The sequence below is a fragment of the Sinocyclocheilus rhinocerous genome, unplaced genomic scaffold (genome assembly GCF_001515625.1).
Source record: "Sinocyclocheilus rhinocerous isolate Xijiao unplaced genomic scaffold, SAMN03320098_v1.1 scaffold1001, whole genome shotgun sequence".
Taxonomy (NCBI): Eukaryota; Metazoa; Chordata; class Actinopteri; order Cypriniformes; family Cyprinidae; genus Sinocyclocheilus; species Sinocyclocheilus rhinocerous.
The window spans coordinates 552481-576126 of NW_015666593.1; the positions used below are offsets into that span (position 1 = coordinate 552481).

General features: G+C 37.7%; 2 protein-coding genes across 3 annotated transcripts in view; one reads left to right on the forward strand and one right to left on the reverse strand.

Moving 5' to 3' along the window:
• The first annotated feature begins 595 nt into the window (after positions 1-595).
• LOC107732946 (protein FAM131A-like) lies at positions 596-9861 on the forward strand. Its single transcript, XM_016544415.1, has 5 exons — positions 596-775; positions 5606-5693; positions 5776-5961; positions 7555-7692; positions 9117-9861. Exons 1-5 carry the CDS (start codon positions 722-724, stop codon positions 9596-9598), a joined length of 948 nt encoding a protein of 315 aa, XP_016399901.1. The 5' UTR covers positions 596-721; the 3' UTR covers positions 9599-9861.
• A 4884-nt stretch (positions 9862-14745) lies between these two features.
• Positions 14746-23646, reverse strand: part of LOC107732945 (chloride channel protein 2-like) — a 61068-nt gene continuing 52167 nt past the window's right edge. For both annotated transcript variants that reach the window (XM_016544412.1, XM_016544413.1), the window contains 5 exons: positions 19959-20024; positions 19246-19284; positions 18166-18270; positions 16982-17068; positions 14746-16906 (listed from right to left, as the gene is read on the reverse strand). In XM_016544412.1, the coding sequence (XP_016399898.1) occupies positions 16451-16906; positions 16982-17068; positions 18166-18270; positions 19246-19284; positions 19959-20024 (753 nt within the window). In that variant the 3' untranslated portion in view covers positions 14746-16450. The remainder of the gene's footprint in view (positions 16907-16981; positions 17069-18165; positions 18271-19245; positions 19285-19958; positions 20025-23646) is intronic.

The window sequence follows — 23646 nt, forward strand, 5'->3', positions numbered from 1 at the left end:
GAGTAAGTACTAGACAGTGGCGTAACTACAGACAGTGCAGGCAGTGCAGCCGCACGCGGGCCCTGCCCACATTGCAAGCGACTATATTAATATAAATGAATAATAAACGTATTAATAATAAAATACAATTAGTACCGAGATTCTTCACAGAACTTAATAAATACATAAATTTGCATTAACAGTGTGTGTGTGTTTCAGTGGTCTAGTGGTAGAACTTTTGTCAAGCATTTCTGAGGTTTTGGGTTCTAATCCACCCTCGTGTAGTTTTTTTTTCTCTCTCATTAAAACCAAAGTTGTTCATCAGTGATTGTATATCAAGAGCAAGGACATGTTTGTGTGCATTTTGTTTTGTGCTTTTACCAGAACAAAGCTTACGTCACTGGTACTAGATATGTGTAACTGAGTACCTACTAGTAATTAATGTAAGTACTACTTACATAAAAATATATATTAGTTTAAGTTGTAAATGTTAAAGCGGCTTGCCATAGTAAGATGCACTCATCGCTCAGGCTCTGTACGTGTGAAAGAGACGCGTGTGTCTTTAAGAGAGCCGTATTACAGGTGGGATGACGCTGTCTGAAAGACTCGGTGTGGTGGGGACGATGCGCTTCGTGGGTTAACCGCACTCATTTCTGCCCGTCTCTGATGCTCAAGAAAAGGTGGGTTCTATTATTCACTGCCGAAGACGGCTCCGCGATTCTTCTCTCCAGACCCAACGCTAATGCTGTATCCATGTGCAATGCTTTTGACAGCTTTACCCCAACTAAATCTAAAGGTACGTGTGTATTGAGTGTCACTGGCCAAATGCTCATCGATTTTCGCTTGCACCATCAATGTTTTTGGACTGTAATGCATGTGTTATTGCGCTGGTGTTGTTGAGATCGCAATAGGCCGTCACGTACAATGCGTGAATAATATCAGCGCTTGCCTGTTGCCAGGAAACAAACGCGCTGTTGCTGTTACTGTTGTTTAGAAAATGAGCGGCTTGTCAGTCAATCAGTCAGTTTTGGGCAGCAGATAGACTTTTCGTGTCCTGTCGTGTCACCCTCACTTCTGTGATGGGATTCATTTGTCAGGGGATGATCCATTACTTAAAGCGCTCAGTTATCCGCGAAATACATCTGTACTAATCTGTACTGGTTATTTGTGGCAGTACGGTCATACACGGACTGTGTAGAAACAGATGGGCATTTCAGATCACTGATTGAATGATGCTAGTTTTTCAGTGTATTTGGGGGGAAAAACATAATGAAAAAAAAAATTCGAACCAACCAAATCACTATAAACCCTGGTAGCTCTGATCTAGGCACATTTTATAGAGCTGTGCCTGCGTGTTGTGCATGGTCAATGGGAATTAATGATGCTCAGGGACAGATGGTTCACGGGTTACCTGTTGCTATAACGACCGGACCTTATATTGCGTTAACTGCATTGTGTTGCTTTCCATGAATTGAGCTCAGGTGGCCTGTTTTAGATGCGTTTTCCTTCGCTGCAACTACATTTTCTGTTGCAATTGCTGTAATATATTTGCCCTTACACGGCTAATTGTATTTATATTTATTTCACACACAGACACGCTGCAGCTCTTTTCACTGAGATGAAACAAATATCAATGCGTGACCTCTTTCCATCCGTGACAATTTCTCTGTATTTAATTTTTCCTGTTTATAGCGAAATCTTTTGTGTGCCCTATAGGCCATGCAGATTGATTTTTAAAAAAATTTTTTTTAATAAGTATCATATACTCCAATGTTATTTTTTAGGACATGTATACCATGTTTTTTTTGGGCATCTCCCATGGTAATACTATGTTTCTAGGCATAGTGCCATGGTAATACTAACTTTGTTTGTATTGGGCAAAGCATCAAGGTAGTACCATGTTTTTTTTAGGACATGTATGCTATTCTACTACCGTGTTTTTGGACATTTATCATGGTAGGTTGCTTTTTTGAAAATAAAATTATTTTAAAATAATTTATTATATAATTAATTATATTAAATAAAATTTTTTGAATGTCCATCCAAATTATTTTGTAGAACATGTTCTAATCTAATACCATGTTTTCTGGGCATACTATGTTTCTGGGCATAGTGTCATGGTAATGCTATATTTTTGTGCTTGTTTTGGACATATATCGTATGTCCGTATCAGTATGGTGCTTTATTTATTTATTCATTTGTTTGAAAGTAGTACCATGTACATTGTTTTAGGACATGTAATATTGTAATGCCATTTTTTTTGTTTTTTTGCATGTACCATACTAATATTATGTTTCTGGACATTGACATGTATCATGGTACTCTATTTGGCTTTTTTGGACTATAGGCCATGTACTATTTTAATACCATGTTTTTGTATATGTACCATGTAAATGATATGTTGTAGGCACAGTGCTATGGTAATACCACTTTTCTTTTTTTGAGAGAAAGTACTGTGTTAATGTTTTTTTTTTGGACATGTGCCATGGTATTACCATGTTTGTTGGTTGGTTGGTTTGGACATGTACCTTGGCAGTACCACATTTTTTGGACATACCATGGTATGGTATGGTAGCATGTTTTTTTTTTTTTTACATAGTACCATAGTAATATATATATATTTTTCTTTTTGCACACTACCATAATAATACCATTTTTAAAAAATTTTTGGACATGCAGACCAATGTCAGTGGAAAAAAAATATTCTGCAGGTGTGTCTGGAAATTGTATTTCTAATTGTTCTGCAGCTCTTCATCAGCTGAATAGAGTGATGAGCAGGGTGTGTGTTATTCAGTACCATGGTACTGAATCATTACCATATCAAAGTACCATGGTATTAGCATATAATACCAGGTTAATGAAGTAAATTAAGCCAGAATCTTCTGGTTTAGGCTTAATTGACCTCATTAATTGGCTCTCTCTGCTATGACGGCTAACCCCAAATCACGAAATCAGAAATATTTGACCCACATGCAGCACTGAAACATGGCAGGCAGCTGGTGCCTCTGCAATCTTCTTCAGTAGCAGCTTTTTCTTATGGGCTTTAGAGGGCAATCTGATTTAAGCATATCTACTTGCATCCTAGACTTCAACATCAGGCATGTGTATGTCTGATCCACCTGTGTGATTTGGTTTTAGGAGGGATATAAAGTGAAGTGACATGTGGCCAAGTATGGTGACCCATACTCGGAATTAGTGCTCTGCATTTATCCCATCCAAAGTGCACACACACAGCAGTGAACACACACCCGGCGCCCGGGGAGCAGTTGGGGGTTCGGTGCCTTGCTCAAGGGCACCTCACCGTATTGAAGGATGTATGACACAGTGGCCTGAATGTATGCATGAATGTATAAGGTAATCTGTATATTTCTGGTCTTCATTTCTTTTACCGTTTTCAGGTTGTTATTATTACTAATAGTAATAATCAACGAATGTGAGGTCAAAAACTGCATTCATAGTACTAATGATTAAATGTAATAATATTATACATTCATATACATATATGCAGTTTTTTTTTAACCTCATATTAATTATGTAATTATTATTAATCACTGTAAGTTATGTAGCAATTGAATATCTACCTATCTATCTATCTATCTATCTATCTGTCTATCTGTCTGTCTGTCTGTCTGTCTATCTATCTCTCTGTCTGTCTGTCTATCTAATCTGTCTATCCATCTAATCTGTTTGTCTCTCTGTCTATCTATGTCTATTTAAATCAAAGCATCATATGTCATGTCTCAATATCTATTGAAAGTTAAAGGGTCAATTCACAAACGTTAAAATATTCTGAACCACAAGATAGAGTGCATTTTAACATGATTTTAACCTTTTATGTGTAAAATTATAATTTTACAGCTTTTTTGTATAATTTTACAACTATGAGTGAGTGACATGACATGTGGCCAAGTATGGTGACTCATACTCGGAATTAGTGCTCTTAGCCCCCAGCTGTGGCCAGACTTTTTATTATCATCTTGAGGGCTGAGGGCTAATATTATCTGACATGGCAGTGAATGCTGTTTGCAAATTAACAAGCCACAGGAAGAGGCTTGATTGGCCAAATACAGTGGGTACGGAAAGTATTCAGACCCCCTTAAACTTTTCACTCTTTGTTATATTGCAGCCATTTGCTAAAATCATTTAAGTTAATTTTTTTTCCTCATTAATGTACACACAGCACCCCATGTCAACAATTCTGTGTTTTTCTGTCAATATGGGGTGCTGTGTGTACATTAATGAGGAAAAAAAATTAACTTAAATGATTTTAGCAAATGGCTGCAATATAATAAAGAGTGAAAAATTTAAGGGGGTCTGAATACTTTCCGTACCCACTGTATGTCTGAGCCATAAGCTGCTTTGATTAATGCCGCAGTGTGGCTGATCTCTCACAGAACCATTTGAGCAGACCATGCAACTAACATATGCTTCAACTTGGATGAGTGTAAGTGAATTGTCAAAGGGTTAATTCTGGATTTGGCATCTGTTTCTGAGGTGGAGCTTGAGTCAGCACCGGCTTTACAGCCTGTAGTTTCATGTGCAGCTCTTGTAGTTTGGTACTTTTGTCTTGACTGGAAAAAATCATGTTTGTGATGCGTCCATTCATACAGCAAGAGAAACGTGTCAGGGGATGTCATAAGGTAAGAGAACTAATTGGTGATTGGCCATTGTCAGTGACTTCCAAGGAGGGCCTCACATACCGCAGTGGGTATTTAGGCAGGTTACAGGCAATACTTGGATAGTAAATGTGTGGATGTGTGGATGACATTTTGTAGAAGGATCTATATGATATGTAATGAATTTTATCACCCACTGAAATATATTAACACACACACACACACACACAAAGTGCTGGGTAGTAACTGGTTACATGTAATCTGGATTATGTAGTCAGATTCCAAAAATGTAGTACTTGTTATTAGATTATATATTTAAAATGCTCATAATCAGATTACAGTTACTATGGACTACATGATTGCATATTATTCACACAATGGCGGTAAATTATTCCTAATTCTTATTTTTTCTCTTTTAAATTTTACTTTCTAAAAAATTCGACTTTGTCATATTGTTTAGCTTTTGCATATTCTCAATATAGATTGGCCTTGTAAATGTAATGTGAAGTAATTTGCGATCCATGATTCTCATTTTGGGGACTAGTCAAATATGAGATGAATAATTATGAAAGTTCCTGCCAGTGTATAACTGACAAAAAATATTTCAACCTGGAAAAATTTTGACCGTGTCATTGCAGTTGCCGTTTTCATGTTTATTAATGTTTGTTCATGTTATGCAGGGATTCCCAAACTTTTTTGTTTGTCAAACCCATGATTTGACCTAAAATATTTACTTGAAGTCCCCCTGAGATTTAAAGTTAATATTACATTACTGACTACAAATTTGATAATGTAATTTGTAATCAGTAACAGACTACAAATTGTAAGTAATCCATCCATATGTTTATCATATGTTTAAACTTGCGTATGCAGAGTTTCATCATGTGTGCACAAGTGTTTGATAAAAAACATGACTCAATTATTTTAAACAGCTTCTTCCTATGAAGGTATATTGAAATATCTACACAGTGCAAAAAGAGAAAATTTTGTCTTTGAACTTGCTTCCTCAGGTTGATGACCCTATTGATATGCTCCCCAAGTCAAGAAAAGCCCTTAGCATCCAAGAAATTGCAGCTCTGGCCAGATCATCATTTAATGGTAAGGATTTAACCTGTAGCATAATCATAAGCATTTATGCATGTTAATCAGTCTTTAACAATCCCTGTGTTTTCCCTACCAGGCATCTCACAGGTGGTGAAAGATCACGTGACCAAACCCACGGCCATGGCTCAGGGTCGGGTGGCTCATCTGATTGAGTGGAAGGGCTGGTCTAAGCCCTTAGACCCTCCATCTGCTACACTGCAGTCCCACTTTAACTCCTACTCCCATCTCAGCGAGGGTGAGCAGGAGGCCCGGTTTGCAGCAGGTGGGTGTCTCCTTGCACCCTGTTAGTACAGCTGTAAATCTCTCACTGCTGATGGAGTGTGTTAAGGAGATAACTGTAGATGCACAAGGATATTGATGTCTAGGTGTTTATACATGCACCGTTGTCAAATAATGTGGACATGAAATTTATTTTTGAACATTAAAATTTAAAATTGTGCATGAATGTATACGGTAATCTGTATATTTCTGGTCTTCATTTCTTTTACGGTTTTCAAATTGTTATTATTACTAATAGCATTCATAGTACTAATGATTAAAATGTAATAATGTTATACATTCCTATACATATATGCAGTTTTTTTTAACCTCATATTAATTATGTAATTATTATTAATCACTGTAAGTTATGTAGTAATTATCTATCTATCTATCTATCTATCTATCTATCTATTTATCTGTCTGTCTATCTGTGTTCTGTCTGTCTGTCTATCTATCTATCTGTGTTCTGTCTGTTTATCTGTCTGTCTGTCTATCTATCTGTGTTCTGTCTGTCTGTCTGTCTATCTGTCTGTCTATCTATCTATCTATCTATGTTCTGTCTGTCATATCTATCTGTGTTCTGTCTGTCTATCTATCTATCTGTGTTCTGTCTGTCGGTCTATCTATCTATGGTCTGTCTGTCTGTCTGTCTGTCTGTCTGTCTGTCTGTCTGTCTGTCTGTCTGTCTGTCTGTCTGTCTGTCTGTCTGTCTGTCTGTCTGTCTGTCTGTCTGTCTGTCTGTCTGTCTGTCTATCTATGTATCTGTGTTCTGTCTCTCTGTCTGTCTATCTGTGTTCTGTCTGTCTGTATGTCTATCTGTCTTCTGTCTGTCTGTCTATCTATCTGTGTTCTGTCTGTCTGTCTGTCTGTCTATCTATCTATCTATCTTTCTATCTGTGTTCTGTCTGTCTGTCTATCTATCTGTGTTCTGTCCTGTGTTCTGTCTGTCTATCTGTCTGTCTGTCTATCTATCTGTGTTCTGTGTGTCTGTCTGTCTATCTGTGTTCTGTCTGTCTATCTGTGTTCTGTCTATCTATCTATCTATCTATCTGTGTTCTGTCTGTCTGTCTTTCTGCCTGTCTAATATATTTAATGTTATGATAATAAATATATAACAATATAATGAATATAATTAACATTAATATATAATGCAACAGTAAGGAATTTTATCAAGTGTCAGTCAACTTTAGCCCCTCCATAATGTGCCATCTGAAGGGTTTTAGACTCAGCAGATGGTGTTAAATTAGATTACACAGTCACACAGCAACACCTGCTGATCCTGCATGTCAGTTTACTTCATTCCTGTCTTCTAGCTCTCCTCCTTTGACTTTACTTTTCCCGGCAGCTTTTATACTCATGCTACATGTTTGGCTGTCATCAGTTTCCTGGCTGCAGTAAACGTGGCTGCTGAGTTAGGGTGGCATTTAACAGCAAAACCTGAGTCTCTCAGCAGCAGAGCTTTTTCAATCAGAACAAAAGCATCACGAGTAAACTTCTACGTCATGTCAAAAGAGATTTTGTTGCACTGCCATCTGTTTAATTGGCATCATTGTGTAAACTCCAGGGTCATTCGATACGATTCTTGTTTTTTTAGGTGTGGCTGAGCAGTTTGCCATTGCAGAGGCGAAGCTCCGTGCCTGGACCTCTGTAGATGAGGAGGAGATGGACGAAGAGTCTTATGAAGAGGATCCTCCTCTAAATGACGAGTCAATCACAACAACTCTGAGCTCAGGTGAGCGCGAGTGCACACGTCAAGATACGGTTGCCATAGAAAGTATTTGAACACTTAAGCCACAAATAAAAATATATGAATGAATTTGTGTGACAAGTAGCATACATTCATGTTCAAAAACCTTTTTTTGAAAGACAGAAATGAATACTTTTATTCGGCATGGATGCTTTAAATTGATCAAAAGTGACAGTACATACATTTGTAATGTTACAAAAGATTTTAATTTGAAATAAAAGCTGCTCTTTTGAACTTTCTATTCATTGTATAATTCTGAATTTTTTTTTATCTCAGTTTCTGCAAAAATATTAGGCAGCACAACATAATAGTAGCATAACATGATAATAATAAGAAATGTTCCTTGAGCACCAAATCAGAATAATAGAAGGATCACGTGACACTGAAGACTGGAGTTATGGCTGCTGAAAATTCAGCATTGCCATCACTGGAAAAAACGACATAGTAATATATATTAAAATAGAAAGTTAGTTTTACATTGTAATACTATTTCACAGTATTACAGTTTTTACTGTATTTTAGATCAAATAAATGCAGCCTTGGCAAGCATAAGAGTCATCTTTTAAAAACCTTTTAAAAAAATCTTAACGACCCCCAAATTTTGAACAGTACTGTATATTTGAAAGATATAATGCACAAACACAATTTTCAAACATAAACAAAAAAAGTTTTAGATTTCAGAGTATGGAACTAGAAATATATTGTTTAAAATGAAGACCGAAAAAAATTTATTTGACACTTTCTGGTTGTCAAACTTGAACTAAACTGAAAAAAATGACCTCAAAACCAGTTTGTTAAAAAACTATTGAAAAGGTGCTCTGAAAAGTGGAATAAGTTCAGTGAAAACCTCTAGTATCGTGTTTTCAGATTTCACTTGATTGGATTTTCTTTTGTATGTAATGCAGTGACATTTTGACTTCAGTCTCAAAAAGTGTTCAGATACATTTTGCGGACCCTGTGTATTTGCATTTTCCTCGTCACAGTGCATGTCTTTTTTTTTTTTCGTGGAACATCAGCGATTTTGTTTTCTCATTCATCTTTTCCGCTCTTTATCATCTGCTCTTTCTGTTGTGTTTTCTGCTTGTCTTAATTCTCCTTTTTTGGTACCATTTGTCCTTCATGTCATCTTTCTGTCTGTGTCCATCTTTTCAGGTGATGATACAAGGGGGAAACTTTTTGAGCAATGTTGCAGGGCAATGTTGCCTTTAACAGGCAACCAGGTGAGACACAGGGCCCACGAGGGCCACGACCGATCTAAAGTATCCAGATAGACATTTGTTACCCATTCTCAATGGGAAAGTGCCCAAGTAACATCCCTCAAAAAAGTTGCCCCGTGTATCATCACCATTCCACTTCTGCCCTCTCGTGCCTGTATCTATAGGTATTCTTACACTTTGCTTCTCCCTCAGACGCTGTATTATCCAATCAAAGCTGCCCAGTGCCAAGTCAGGCTGAGACAGACACCGCTGAAATCCCTTGCTCTGACGGCACACTCAGTCAACCAGAAGCCGACGACCCGCTCATTTCAGAAGACGTGCCACCACATGCCCAAGAACTCCAGCTTTCAGAAGGCGACAGGTCCACTTGTGCGGTTCACAAACCAGACCGCAGGCCTTTGTGGAGCAAGGGAGACTCCTGCTACTACTCCACCTCCTACTCCGAGTCTGGACTTTCACCTGAGGATGAAGAGGAGGGGGATGGAAGAGAGGTGGAGGAAGGGGAGGACAACGTCTTTCAGGATGTCATCTGCTGGTACAGACACTGCCGAAGCATCTCTGATACCTCTGGAGCTGTGTCTTTTGATGAGGAGGGGGAGGAGGAAGAACAGGAAGAAGGTTCCAAGCAGCGACGCTGTGTTCTCACTCGCCCTTTTGTCTCTGTCCCTTTGTAGTAACCCTTCTGTGAAGTGTTTGTCCAGTCTGTTATGCATTCCGAGACATGGACTTGTTTTTCTTTTCCATATTTTAAAGGGAGAGTTCATTTAGAAATGAAAATTCTGTCACCATTTTCACTTGCTCTTGTCTGTCAAAATCTGACTTTCCTTCTTCTGTGGAACACAAATAATGTTAGGCAGAATCAGGGTTATTATAGTTAACTGAAACTGAAGCTAAAGTTAAAACCATATTTGACCAACTTGAGATAAATGTTAACTGAAATAATAATTTCTCATTTTAGTTTACCTTGATGTACTAAAAAAAAAGAAAAATATAAAATGATATAAAAATTAATAAAAACTATAGACAACAATAAAAATGAAAAACTATTAAAAAAAACCCTACAAAAATATTACAAATTTAGCTCAAATTAAAATGGAAACTTTTAAATAAAAACTGATTCAAAATATTAATAAAAACAACAGTATAATAGTATCTCTTTGATACTAAAATGTGCAAACCAGTGTTATTTTAGTATCATTGATATACTATTATAATTTTGTTAATAGTTTCGATTTTTTTTATATTTAAATTTTTAGGTTTTATTAATTTTGTTGTTTGTCGTTTTTATTATAATTGTTTTTTAAAATATGTACATGTAGTTTTTAAGTTTTATTTAATTTTTAGTTCTTTTCCCTTAAACTTCTGACTCAATTTTAACCAAGTTTTGACTAAAATGAATGAAAATGAGAAATCTTGCCTTGGCAACTAGAAATAAAATAAGTAACTTTTTTAGACTTACTTATACTGAAACTTTTTAGTTTTAGTTAACGATAATAACCCTGATGCGAGCTGCTCTTTTCCAAACAGTGAAAGTGAATGGCTCTCAAGCAAGAATGATAATGAAATTTTAGCCAAACAAATTGATAGTATGACTTCAGAACACTAAAAATATAGTGCATAAGTCATGTGGATCACTTATGATACTTTAATGGTGCTTATTTAAAGTTTCACTTTCATTCATTCCTTTTCATCTCAGGTAGCCTATAAACTTCCATTGTAAGGAAAAGAGCAGCATGAACATTCATCACAACTTCAGTGTTTCACAGTGAAAGATCGAGTAACTGAAGGCAGGATTTCCATTTTTGAGAGAACTACTCCTCTAATCTCCTCCTCTCTATCCCTGCTTCCTCTTGATCTACATGTTCTTCATTTGAAATTAGCGTCCAAGAAACCACTGCACTGTTTCCTCATTCCAGTGGCGAGTAGGATGAGAGTGACATTCTGATGACGTGATGCTCATTACCTGCGATCTCGGTGTATTCAGCAGCCTTGCTGTTTGTCATCTGTGACGACACGTCAAGAGACTGGAATATCTCTGTGAGCTTTTCCTTTTGTGACTGTTCAAAAGTGACGTGATGCTCATAGTAAAATGTTGTTAATTCTGCAGGATCGTGAGGGACAGAAAAAGCCCAGTTGTTCAGTTTGTCTGGGTTTAGATGTCACGCTGCAAGTGCTTGTGTGTCTCGGCTTGCTCCAGAAGGGTTGCGGTGCAGGAGGGTCCTGCTTTGATGGAGCGTTGTGACTATGAATAGAATGTGCCTGTTATTATGATCACTGTGTGATGTATATTACCAAACTATGGAAGCCCATTTCCGACACATGAGAAAAAAAAAATCATGCTTTGGTATTTCATCATGACATAAAAATGTCATAATCATTACATAAAAGTCGAAATTATAACAATGTGTTGTCATAAATTGTCATTTATACAATGAAAAGTATAAATTATGACAGTCATAATTATGACAAAAAGTTATGAAATGAAGTCAAAATTCTGAAATAAAAAAAAATCATAATTATGATATTCTAAGTTGAAGATCATTCATGAAAAGTCAAAATTGCAATATAATGACTTACTAAATTAAAATAGACAAAAAAGTCTAAATTATTGGGTAAAAATTCATAATTGTGATGTCATTTATGAGATGAAAAGTTGAATTTGACAAAAAGACATAATTACAAGAAAAGTCATTTGAGATGAAGTAAATGTTCCTGTCATAATTTTGTCTTTTTATCTCTTAATTTTGACTTTTTATCTCATAATCTCACACCATAATCATTACTTTTTATGTCATGATTGCCAAAGCATGATTTTGTTTTCTTTTGTGGCAGAAATGGGCTTCTATACCAAACTGAGTGAGAATCCTCTACCATGTTTTTTCTTTCCATTCTGCCATCTTTTCCCTCCCATCTGCACTTCAGTAGATATTTGATTTGTGATTGGCTGCTGAATGAACAGGTTTTTTTGAAGCTACCAATTAATACAACCTTGACATGCAGCTACAGTAAAACAGTTGACAGAAAGAATATGTTGCCTTTCCAAACCGCATTCATTCATTGCAGAAGCATGGGGAAGGGCAGTGTTCAATTCATAACCAACCACGTTATATCATCATTATTCTCAATATGGACCGGTAATGTCATGATGTTCATTGATGTGAATGTGTGAATCCCCCCACAAAAAAGTTTTTTTTAATTGTTTGTACAGAAAATGTCTTGCGGTCAAATGTGAGAATTATGATTGCATTAAAGTTATGTGTATATTCATATGTTTCACTGCGTCTTCTGCAAAAACACATTTTCTTGAGTAATTTTGTCAGGTTTTCCAGTAAAAATATCATCCCTAATATTTATGTAAGAAAAATGAAATAAGATGTGAGTACTGTGTGTGTATATATATATATATATAAAATCATTTAATTCTCATTTACTTTATGGGTACATTTTATTTGAGGGTGTTTCTATATTTTACCGGAAAACAAGACAAAAATACTTAAAGGTTTAAAAAAAAAATTATTCCAGCATAACTATACAACACAGTATTTACCACAAAAAATGAGTTGCATAAAACCGAAAGCTTTAAAGTTGAAATTTAATATTTACTGATGTACAAAACAATTGAATGTTTTCTGAAAAATAATGGTAACAGCTGATTCAATATGCTTATCTATATGTACAGGGTATGTGAGTAGAATTCATATACATACCGCTTTACCCTGCATTCTGTACAAGCAAATGATTTATAAAAACCATTTACGGATATGGGAGCAGACTTATTGCTTAACTCTACACTTAATGTGCGGCATATTAGCAGACACTTTACACACCGTGGGCTTGACTTAAACTGCACAAGCAAACAGAGACAAAACGTGACACAACATATCTAAAGATCATTATTAGCTTAAAGGGTTAGTTCACCAAAAAATGAAAATTAGGCTGTGTTTTACTCACCCCAGAGGCATCCTAGGTGTATATGACTTTCTTCTTTCAGACGAATCCAGTCGGAGTTAGATTAAAAATTGTCCTGGCTATTCCAAGCTCTATCATTGCAGTCAGTGGGTGTTGCAGTGCTTCAGTCCCAAAGAAGTGAAATAAAAAGCGCCCATCCATTAAAAAAAAAGTGTCTCACACGGCTCCGGGGGGTGAACAAAGGCCTCCTGTAGCGAATCGATGCATTTTTTGTAAGAAAAATATCCATATTCAAAACGTAATAATCACTTTAATGTAGCTTACGCCAACAGCTGTACACGGAAGCAGCTCCGGCTGATGACGTATGAGTTCAGCGTTGCGCATGCGCCGGTGAGTCTAATATAACTCCGACTGGATTCGTCTGAAAGAAGAAAGTCATATACACCTAGGATGCCTCGGGGGTGAGTGTAAAACAGCCTAATTTTCATTTTTGAGTGAACTAACCCTTTTAAGTTATTCCTGTCCCACATCAGGATTTGCTTTCATAACAAACGTTAATAAAACAGCTGATTAGTGCAGCCGGATGAATTTCGCTCTAGTGGCTCGCAGAACTCATAACAGCCGTTTCTGAGAAAATGAGAAAAGGCTGTGTCAGGAAGTCAGTCTCACGGTTATGGTTTGGTCCACTTGCCTTGATCCGTTTAAATCAAACCCGTAGCCTCCCAATTCTGCAGTGCACAAGAAAAAGAAACGTAACTCATTCTCCGTTTAGCTCTGCTTAGGCTGTGTCTGGGGTAGTTGTGCTGTTCTTGACCATACTGCATAGCGTCGTTCAGCCACAGTTTAGATGCAAACAGAACATTACATCATCCTCAGGCTGAAACTTGTGAAAACTCCACCGCCGAGGTCCAGTAAACACGTTGTAAGTTGTGAAAACGAAATCTGAAGGCATTTAAAAATATTAACTGCAAACAGACTTGTCCGTTTGTTCCAGTACATGTCCATGATGTGCATGATTGCAAACAGTTTCAAAATAATATGCACTGTAGCAATAGGGCCAGTGTTCAGTAAAATAACCCTATTTGGCAAGCAGTAATTCTTATACGACATTATTGCACAGTTGACAGCTCAAAATCAAATGGTAAAAGCTTTGCTCATATGTAAAACAATTCAGATTGCAGGTACACAGAATCCATCATTGTAATGAATTACATTTTAATACTTTGATGATTGCTGGATGAGATCTGCACAGTGACCACAAATTCCCTGCAATGGTATTTATACAAAGGCTGGTTCTTGCGGTTCTACCACAGTCGAAAACTTCACTCAATCTAAACTGTCATCGTAGTCTGTGACGTGTTGTGAGCATGTGCGAAAAATATTGCGCTCTGGATTTCTGAACAAATCTGGCCTTGAATTAAAAAGCAAAAGGCCATGCAAGTAAACCCGATGAGGTAACATGAAACAGGCCTATGCAGTTTTTTTAAATGGCTGTATTTAAGCTGGCTGGAAAGCAATATGATGCGTATTGTTTATGCGAGTGTGTGAGCATGCAAATGATTGCATCGGGGTTCATGCATATAATTAAGAATTTAAGAGGCTCCGTTTCTCCACGTGGAGTCTCAGAGTATTTTGAGCTTCTAAGGAAGATGCTTTAATATATTTTAAATGGCCAGGCAGCTATGCTACCCACTGGTCCTGATACAGATCTGCGCATGCTTAACGTGCCTACATAATGTGGGATATCATTACTTGTAATTACAGGCAACACCATCCAAATGGTGTGCTCAACGATGATTTGTTAAAGCGTTTTTCACATTAAATTTTTTCCCCCATGCTGTCAGTATGGAAAACGCTTGTGTATTGCTGTGTTTTGTTTGACGTAATTACAGGCAACACCATCCAAATGGTGTGCTCAACGATGATTTGTTAAAGCGTTTTTCACATTTAATTTTTTTCCCCCATGCTGTCAGTATGGAAAACGCTTGTGTATTGCTGTGTTTTGTTTGAATGATAATTACAATGTGCTTCAAAACTACCCTGGTTGGAAACTCCTCTTTATGAGTCACTGTTGGTTTTGGAGGGGAGAGTGGGGTAAGATGCGCCACCCCTGTAATCTAGCAAACTGGATGATTTTTGTCAAATGACCATGTTTTAAAAAAATGGCCATTGTATTCAGCTGCCTGTGATTCACATAAGCAATTTTTTTTGTGTGTTAAAAAAATGCTTGTCAAAGTAAATTTTCTGCATGGCAGGTAAAATGAGTTTGATGTCAAAACAAATGTATCCATGCCAAAGATGCTATGCATTATCAAATCACATCTTGAATAAATAAATAAATTTAGCAATGAATTAGAAATGAATATTTTGTTTTCCCCAAAATGTTAGCTTTTGGGTAAAGTGTGTCAGGTGCTTCAGGGTAAAATGTGACAGTGGCACATAGTGAGGATGAGTTTTGCCTCCAAATGCAGGAAAAAACAAATACTCATATCATATCATAAAATGCAAATGCACTGGATTTTTCTAGTTGGCTTATGAAAATGTGAATATTGTGCATCAAAATAAGACTTTGAAATAAGATTCATGTTCATTAAGTGTTCATATTTTACCTGAAATAAATAGTTAAAATATTCCCTAATGGCTCAACATTCATAACACATCTTTCCCCTAAAGTGGGGTAAGTTGTGTCACTCGACCATTTTTCTTAAAAAGTCATATTTCTGTGCCCCTATGTATTCTGAAATATAATCAGGCATATTCATTTCCCTGATTGCTTATTTCTTCTTGCCTAGTTGACGACCTTAAGTAAAAAGCGGCACAGTTTACCCCACTCTCCCATTCATTCTCCTGCCTTTCCACGACTCGTGTTCATGTATCCTTCCTGTTTTTCGCTCATTTTGCATCATGTTCTTGTTCTCTCCATGTCTTCTGTGTCCTTTTGCCCACCCGTTCCCCTTCTTTCCCCCCGCTCTTTCTCTCCATGTTTCCTTGCAGTGTGGGCTATTAAGGGCTATATTTAGAGCAAAATTGTAGTTTGGCTCTCAGAGACCATTTTATTTGGATTTAAAGTGTCGGCACCAGATGGGTGCGTTGGCTAGGAGTCACTCTTGCACACATACTCGGCTTTTCTTACGCACTCTGTCGCTTGCGCGAGGACGAAGAAACACACACACGCGCACGCCATGAAGCCACAAATCAACGAACAAACACGTTTATGATGAAAACCCGCCGTGACATCATCGAAAATAAACTTCTTAAAATGAATTTCATCAACATAAATCAACACAGAAATGCGCTATGAAGCCACAAATCAACAGACACCCAAATTTATGACAAATACACAAGTACAAACAGACGATCGCTCATGAGCCATCGTCAAACACATCCCAAGCCACGCGGCACTCATACTGCAGTGCGTATCTATGACATCCCACACATACAAACACACACGGCGTGTTTCATGTAAAGGCAGGACCAGCGATTAGGGATGATTTGATTAGTGCGGAGAAGAGAGTGTGCTTCACTGCTTAAAGACTTCCTCCAGTTTCTCCTCAACCTGACTTCACAATCCCGCTTATGGTGTAAATGGAGTGTGTGTTACCGACCGCAAGCAGCTGTCATTCCTGCTGACCCTCTGGCGGCGAGGGGATTCCCTCGCTCACCGCTTCCTTGATCGGAGCTGGGCACTGCTCGCTGACGGCCTCTGAGCCTCCGTCCTCCAGAGGGTGGGTACAGTCACAGGGGAGCTGCGTTAGGTGCTCCTCTTGGGGCGTGGCCTCGGCGTAGGGCAGCTCTGATTGGTCGTCTGTGTGTAATGGTGTGTTGTGACTGGACAGCTCTGTGCACTCGGTCTCGTTCACCAAGCTGCCCTCGGACGGCTGCTCCGTTTGGTCATCCAGGTCTGGGAGGTTAGGTTCCCGTGGCAACAACAGGCTCCTGTTACGACTCCAGAGCTTGTGGAGCTCAGTGACCTCTGAGACGCTGCTGTTGTTGCCGCTGTCACGGAAGCTGGCCAGCGGGGGACGGACTTTCACTCCGGTCACAGTTACAGAGCCCTCGATGGCCTTACGCAACTATAAACAGAACATTTTTTTTAAATGTGTTTTTCTGCTATAAAGAAGAGCTAATAAAAGAATACAATCACACACCTCCTTTAGAGAGACCACTCCTACTAGACATCCGGTGCTGGTGACATAGGCATGATCCAGACCAAGTAGTGAGAAAATGGTGTGTGTCTGAACAAAAGGAACAGTGATAAGGACTGACATTCATGTTTCATTAAAGGGTAACTGTGATAATAAAACTGGCCTGTCACACTTTAGTTTGGGGACCATTTCTCACTATTAACTAACTATTAACTACAACATTTGCCTTAATAGTTAATAGTTAGTAAGGTAGTTGTTAAGTTTAGGTATGGGGTAGGGTAACGAATCTAAAATATGGTCATGCAGAATAAGGCATTAATATGTGCTTTACAAGTACTAATAAACAGCCAATATGCTGGTAATATGCATGCTAATCAGCAACTAGTTAATAGTGAGAATTGGTCCCTAACCTGTGTTACCTTTTCCATATGACTTTATATAGCTTACAATACAGTCTGTTCCTAACAAAAATCTGCCATGCGGCTTCAGAAAATATCGTACAAATGATTTGCGCTACTTTTATGATTTTTTTTTTGTCATTTTATATGGCCGAATAATAGATTGCTGTAGGGATGACATATTTTTGTAGGCCTAAACCCAGAAACAAGCATTTTTGTACTTCCGTTTCCTTTACTTCATTTTCCCCAAGACAAGTCAATGTTTTTTTGAATGCTCAGGATATTTTTCACGTTTTATTCTATGACATACTGTAAAATACATCAGTATTACTTAATGGGACTACAGAGATTGTCTACTCACTAGTCTGTTTTTACAGCCTCATTGTGTTAAATAATCACACTCTTGCAAACCATTCTAACTTAAACTTTCAGGGATTTTTTTTTTAAAAATAAATACTGAAAGAGTTGTCAGAAGCTTAATGGTAGTGACATTGAAGTCATGTGACTGTGGCGTAGTTTGTTTACAGCCTACATTTAGCTTTTCATTTCTGGGGATTGTATTTAGGCTTCAAAATTCATAAAACTTGTGTTAATTTGTGAAGATTAACTTGAACAAAATGTGTAAGAATCGTAAAGGTTTGTTGGTCACAGAGCTTATTTTCTGCAATAACCCAAAAGCCAATGGAAAAATCCTATTGGGTTTTTGTCAAGGGAACTAGGGTGAAGTAAACACAAAAATACGTTATCACTGCAGCGCTCTGTGCTTGGCAGATACAGCAAATCTTTTACCTTATGCAAAGATGTCCGTTCCACCAGTTGAAAGGGTGCAGGGTCTATTTTACAGTTGTTGAAATTAACAGCCTCATCCAACTGTTGCTCCTCCCACTCTGCTATCTGAAAAATACCATTTTTAAAAAAAGGTAAAACTATTAAAAGTTCCAAAAACAAATTTAATGTAAACTGACAGGGGCAATTATTAGGTTTTATACTATTTATGCAAGATCATAAGATAATCCTGTCCATAAGCAGTCCATTAAATATTAAAGCAATAATTCAAGCAAAAATGCTAAGTCATCATTTGCTCACCCCAATGTCATTTCAAACCTGTACGACTTTCTTCCTTTAATCGAACACAAAAGAAGATATTTATTGCAGAATACTATGCTCTTTTTCATACAGTGACAGTGAGTATTGACTACGCCTGTCAAGTGTGATTTTCAAGGTCAAATTTTCAGTGAATAATGTCTTAAATTTCAGTCCGTTCCTCATAAAAGCTATAATTTATATGGAGGAGAACAGTGTGAGGCTGTGAGCATTCTTCATGACTTCTCCTTTTGGGTTCATCAGAAGAAAGTCAGTCAGACAGGTTTTGGAATGTAAAGGAATGAAAGGAGTAAATCATAATAGCATTTTGATTTTTGAATGAACCACCCCTTTAAGAAGCTACAGAACTAGCTCTGTTACTGAGTGTCCTAAACAGGTGCCTAAACGTAGGTTAAGTGACAAGTGAAAAAGATAAGCAACAAAACATTTTGGTGGTCTAGCAAAGAACATCTTGAGCTTCAGTGGAAGCAAGAACTTCGGACCTTATGTACAAAGAGTCATATGATCAATGTCACACATTTACTTATCTGATTAGACACCTAGAAATGGAACAGGATCTTTTGAAGGTTTCAGAATTCTGAAATTGTTATTTTCCGAGTTTAAATAAGATTCTGAATCCCAGAATCAGACTTTCAAACTCCTCTTTATATTCTAGAACACACTTTATTTACAATGATATGGAAAATACCTCAGAATGTGGGACTCACTACAAGAATCACGATACAATTATAACATAATTAAGGGTAAGTATAGTATTTAATATACCTCTGCTGTTGACATGTCATCTTCAACATCAGGTGTATCCTGAAAACATCAAGCCACACAATTAGACACAGAAATGCGCAAATGTCCCTTTCATACGTTCTTGTCCTCACAAACGGTCATGCAATTCACTCAAGTTCACAAGACAAGCTACACATACTAATGTAATCTACCGAAGCGGCTCAAGCTTTACTAAGCATTAGCTAGCTTAAGCAATACATTAAACGCAGCCCAGGGGAGGGTGAGGTAGATTGGATGCCATTACCAAGGCAATAAATAACTAAGACAGGGAATAGCTTTTCAAAAGGTTTTTAATTTGATTGGAGAGTTTAAGGCTCCAGTTCAATATTGGACTTGAATCAACTTTGCAAAGCTTTATTCAAAAGAAACGGGTCCAACTGCAACATCCCCTGACGTCTGCCTGTAGGTTTACAAACATTTGGGGCCTGTTCGTAATCTTGACAACTGCTCAACCAAACCATGCGTCACACAAACGCACTCATCCCATGAGAGATAAATATACACTTCATAACATGGCATGATTCATCTCATGAGTCAGCGTGTTCCCTGTTCCCTAGAGGGGAAGTATCAATACAGCACACAGGCAGAACGCAATAAGGCCTCTTGAGTAAAGGCCCTATTGGCTGTGCCACTGCCACCCCCGATGATGCGTGTTTGTGGGCGAGCGGAACGAGTCCCTGCGGCTGCGTTCTTACCGCCATGGGTATCTTCACACGCTTGGGCCTCCTGCTCCTCTTAGGAGCCTTGGGGCCAGCATTGCTCTTCCAGACAGAACAGATAGAAAAGGGAGGAGCATAAAGCGTTAATGTAACTCTAACGCAACGCTCCCTCAACAGCTGCACCTTCAGCATTGACTATTATCAAGGGACACTGTTAGAGTCATCGGTCCTCCGAAGAGAAAGGCAGAAAGGGGTGTGTAACAAATAAATACAGCAGCCGAAATCCCATGTTAATGACAGAACGCTCACTTTGCACTGGTCAACAGATGTCGCTTGATAAGTGCTACGTTAAGTGCTACATTAAGCTTGCTACGTGTACTGCGTTAGGCTAACCGAGACTTGTCATTTGCACTTATATATTGTTGCTCTTTTGTTAGTTTTGACTGCTTTTATTGTCCTCATTTGTAAGTCGCTTTGGATAAAAGCGTCTGCTAAATGACTAAATGTAAAATGTAAATGTAAATAAGAGAAGTCCTGTGGGAGTCTACTTGAACATGAGGTGAAACTCCAAAGAAACAGACTAAGGCTTTGTTCACACGGCACTTAAATCCTATTTGTTTTTCAAGTCTGGGGCTGGGTTCATAAAACATTCTATAAGTACTAAATTCTACTGAACTGCTGTTTTCTCTAAGAATATTTTCTATTCCCAAAAACATTTCCTAAGAATCTGTTTTAGATTATTTTAAAGACAAAACTTAAGAAGAATCTGAATTCTGGAAAAGAATATTTAGAAAAAATTTAAGTTTAGAAAAACTGTATTTAAGTCTGTTCAGATCAGATCTGTTCAGCATTCAATAGTAAACTACACATGTGAGTGTAACAAGTGAATTCAGATATTCTGCAGCATAAATGCTGAATAAAAATACATGAAATATGATTTGACCGATCAGGCTGGAATCAAACATCTGATTTTTTATCCACATATTTATGTGCTTTGAATCACATTTGTGACCCTGGACCACAAAACCAGTCATAGGGGTCAATTTTTCGAAATTGAGATTTATACATTATCTGAAAGTTGAATAAATAGGCTTTCCATTTATGTATGGTTTGTTAGGATAGGACAATATTTGGCCGAGATACAACTATTTGAAAATCTGGAATCTGAGGGTGCAAAAAAATCTAAATATTGAGAAAATTGCCTTTAAAGTTGTCCAAATGAAGTTCTTAACAATGCATATTACTAAACAAAAATTAAGTTTTTATATATTTACGGTAGGAAATTTACAAAATATTTTCATGGAACATGATCTTTACTTAATGTCCTAATGATTTTTGGCATAAAATAAAAATCTATAATTTTGACCCATACAATGTATTTTTGGCTATTGCTACAAATATACCCCAGCGACTTAAGACTGGTTTTGTGGTCCAGGGTCACATTTGTCAAAAATGTTTAAACAGGAGACAACTAAACAGAAGGGAGCTGAATACACCAAAAGATATTGCCTGTCTGAACAAAGCCTAAGACAAGCACTGAAACATTAAAAAGTTACAAACAAGATGTTTAGGCTAATTGTGAGGCTGGTCTGGCAGATGGTTCCTCTTGTGTCTCTCGTCCCATATTCAGTCTCTGGGCACCTGTAAAATCTACAGCTACATAAGTGCCACGTATCACCCACAAACCCTTGAGAGCCATCGTACCTCTACTAGCTCCTTCACAGGTTCCCCAGAGGAGAGGTTAGGAGAGCCTGCAGAAGAGGATTGATTAGATTAGCACAAGATGGGTGCATACCAGGGGGTCGCAACACAACATACATGAGTAGGAGTTCACATGTGTGAGTAAGTGTTATATACACACTGTTCAATGACTCTGTGTTGCTGATTGCAGACACTGTCTTCAGAGCAGACTTGAGGGGGATCTGGGAGTTAGTCAGTGTGGGGCTGTAGGAGGACTCTTCAGTGGAGATCTGGAGAAAAACAGTCTGTTAGATCCACTTATAAGTAAGTTTGATTACTAACATAGGCTTCATGTACTCCCATCTGTATTACTGAACTAAGAGATGACAGCCTGCCGGGACGGAATTCTTTGGGATGAAACAGAAAACATGAAAAAAAAATCCCCTGCAAACTGCGACACAGCGATCTGACAATCCTTTATACTTCTTGAGGAATACAGACAAATGGGAAACACAGACTCCAAAAATAATGTCAGACTAACATTGAACATAATTAAAGAAATATAGTATAGGGACCAATTCTCACTATTTACTAGTTGCTTATTAGCATGCATATTAATAGCATATTGGCTGTTTATTAGTACTTATAAAGCACATATTAATGTCTTATTCGGCATGACCATATTCTACATCCTTAATCTTACCCAATCCCTAAAATTAACAACTACCTTACTATCAATAAGCAGTAATAATTAGAAGTTTATTGAGGCAAAAGTCGTAGTTAATAGTTAGTTAATAGTGAGAACTGGACCTTAAAATAAAGTGTGACCAAAATTATTTATTACATTCTCTGTGTTGTTCCAAGCCCATTTGCCGTTTTCAGCCGAACACGGGAGAAGAAATGTTTATGCAGTTCGTCTTGTACTACGAAAGCTCATAATGATCAATGAACACTATAAAAGAACCATAAAAGGAGTCCATGTGCCTCATTTGTTATATTTCAAGTCTTCTGAAGCCATACTACACAGACTGAAATTTAGGTCCTTAATTATGGAAAATGTGCCTCTTCGCTGCAGCTCTCAAATCTCATGCTTCATCTTGCATGTTCAGTTGCTTTCAGAGGTGCAGGATATATCAGTGCCACACTGGTTTGATATTTTTGGATTTACTGCATTGTTGGATATTTAATTGTTCATACTCACTTTGCTTATTTTAACATTTAAATTACCTATGCCGTCAATTAACACTCACTTAATCTTTAAAAATACTAATAATTTAATAACACTTTTTCGAGTAATCTTTAGCAAATATCTAAATGAATATCCATTTCTCATGTTGTCAGGGATTCATCACAGTCACTGCAGTCACCAGCCCGGATAAACACCCGATCACAGTCACCTGAGTTCTGATCACCCGCACCTGCTGTCACCAATCAAGCCACACTACAAATACACACACATCACAGTCACTCACTGTCCGGTCTACCGTTCACTACTACGAACTACTCTGGACTCTCTCTGCCAAATTCTCCTAGAACGGATTACCTGCTGTTCCTCCCACGATCCTCCAACGACTCCGTGGAAACGGCTCCACGATCTCCAACGTAACCGGCATACGATCCTCTCCGTCAGAACTCAGATAAGCACCCTGGAACCTTTCACTGTGTTGACTTTCACCTGCCTTTCACTCACCTATTCCAGTCATCCACTTACCCAGTCAATAAACCATCCTGTTTTGCACTTACCTGTTGTGTCTGGCCTTGCTTTGTGACAATATGTCCTTTTAGAATTAATTTGTTTGGGTATACACACACACACACACAAATTATTTCTAAATGGAAATATATATTTCTTTTTAGAAGTAATTTGTACGGGTAAAGTTTAAGCAAAGCAAATATATTCACGTCTGAGATGCATTTTAACATTTATCTCTATATCTCGTTGGAATTGTATGTAGTTACACTGCTGATAATAAGGTTCTTCAGGGAAAAATGTACATCACAGAAACATAACAGTGGGAACAGCTTTTTGGAAGCCAGACATCAC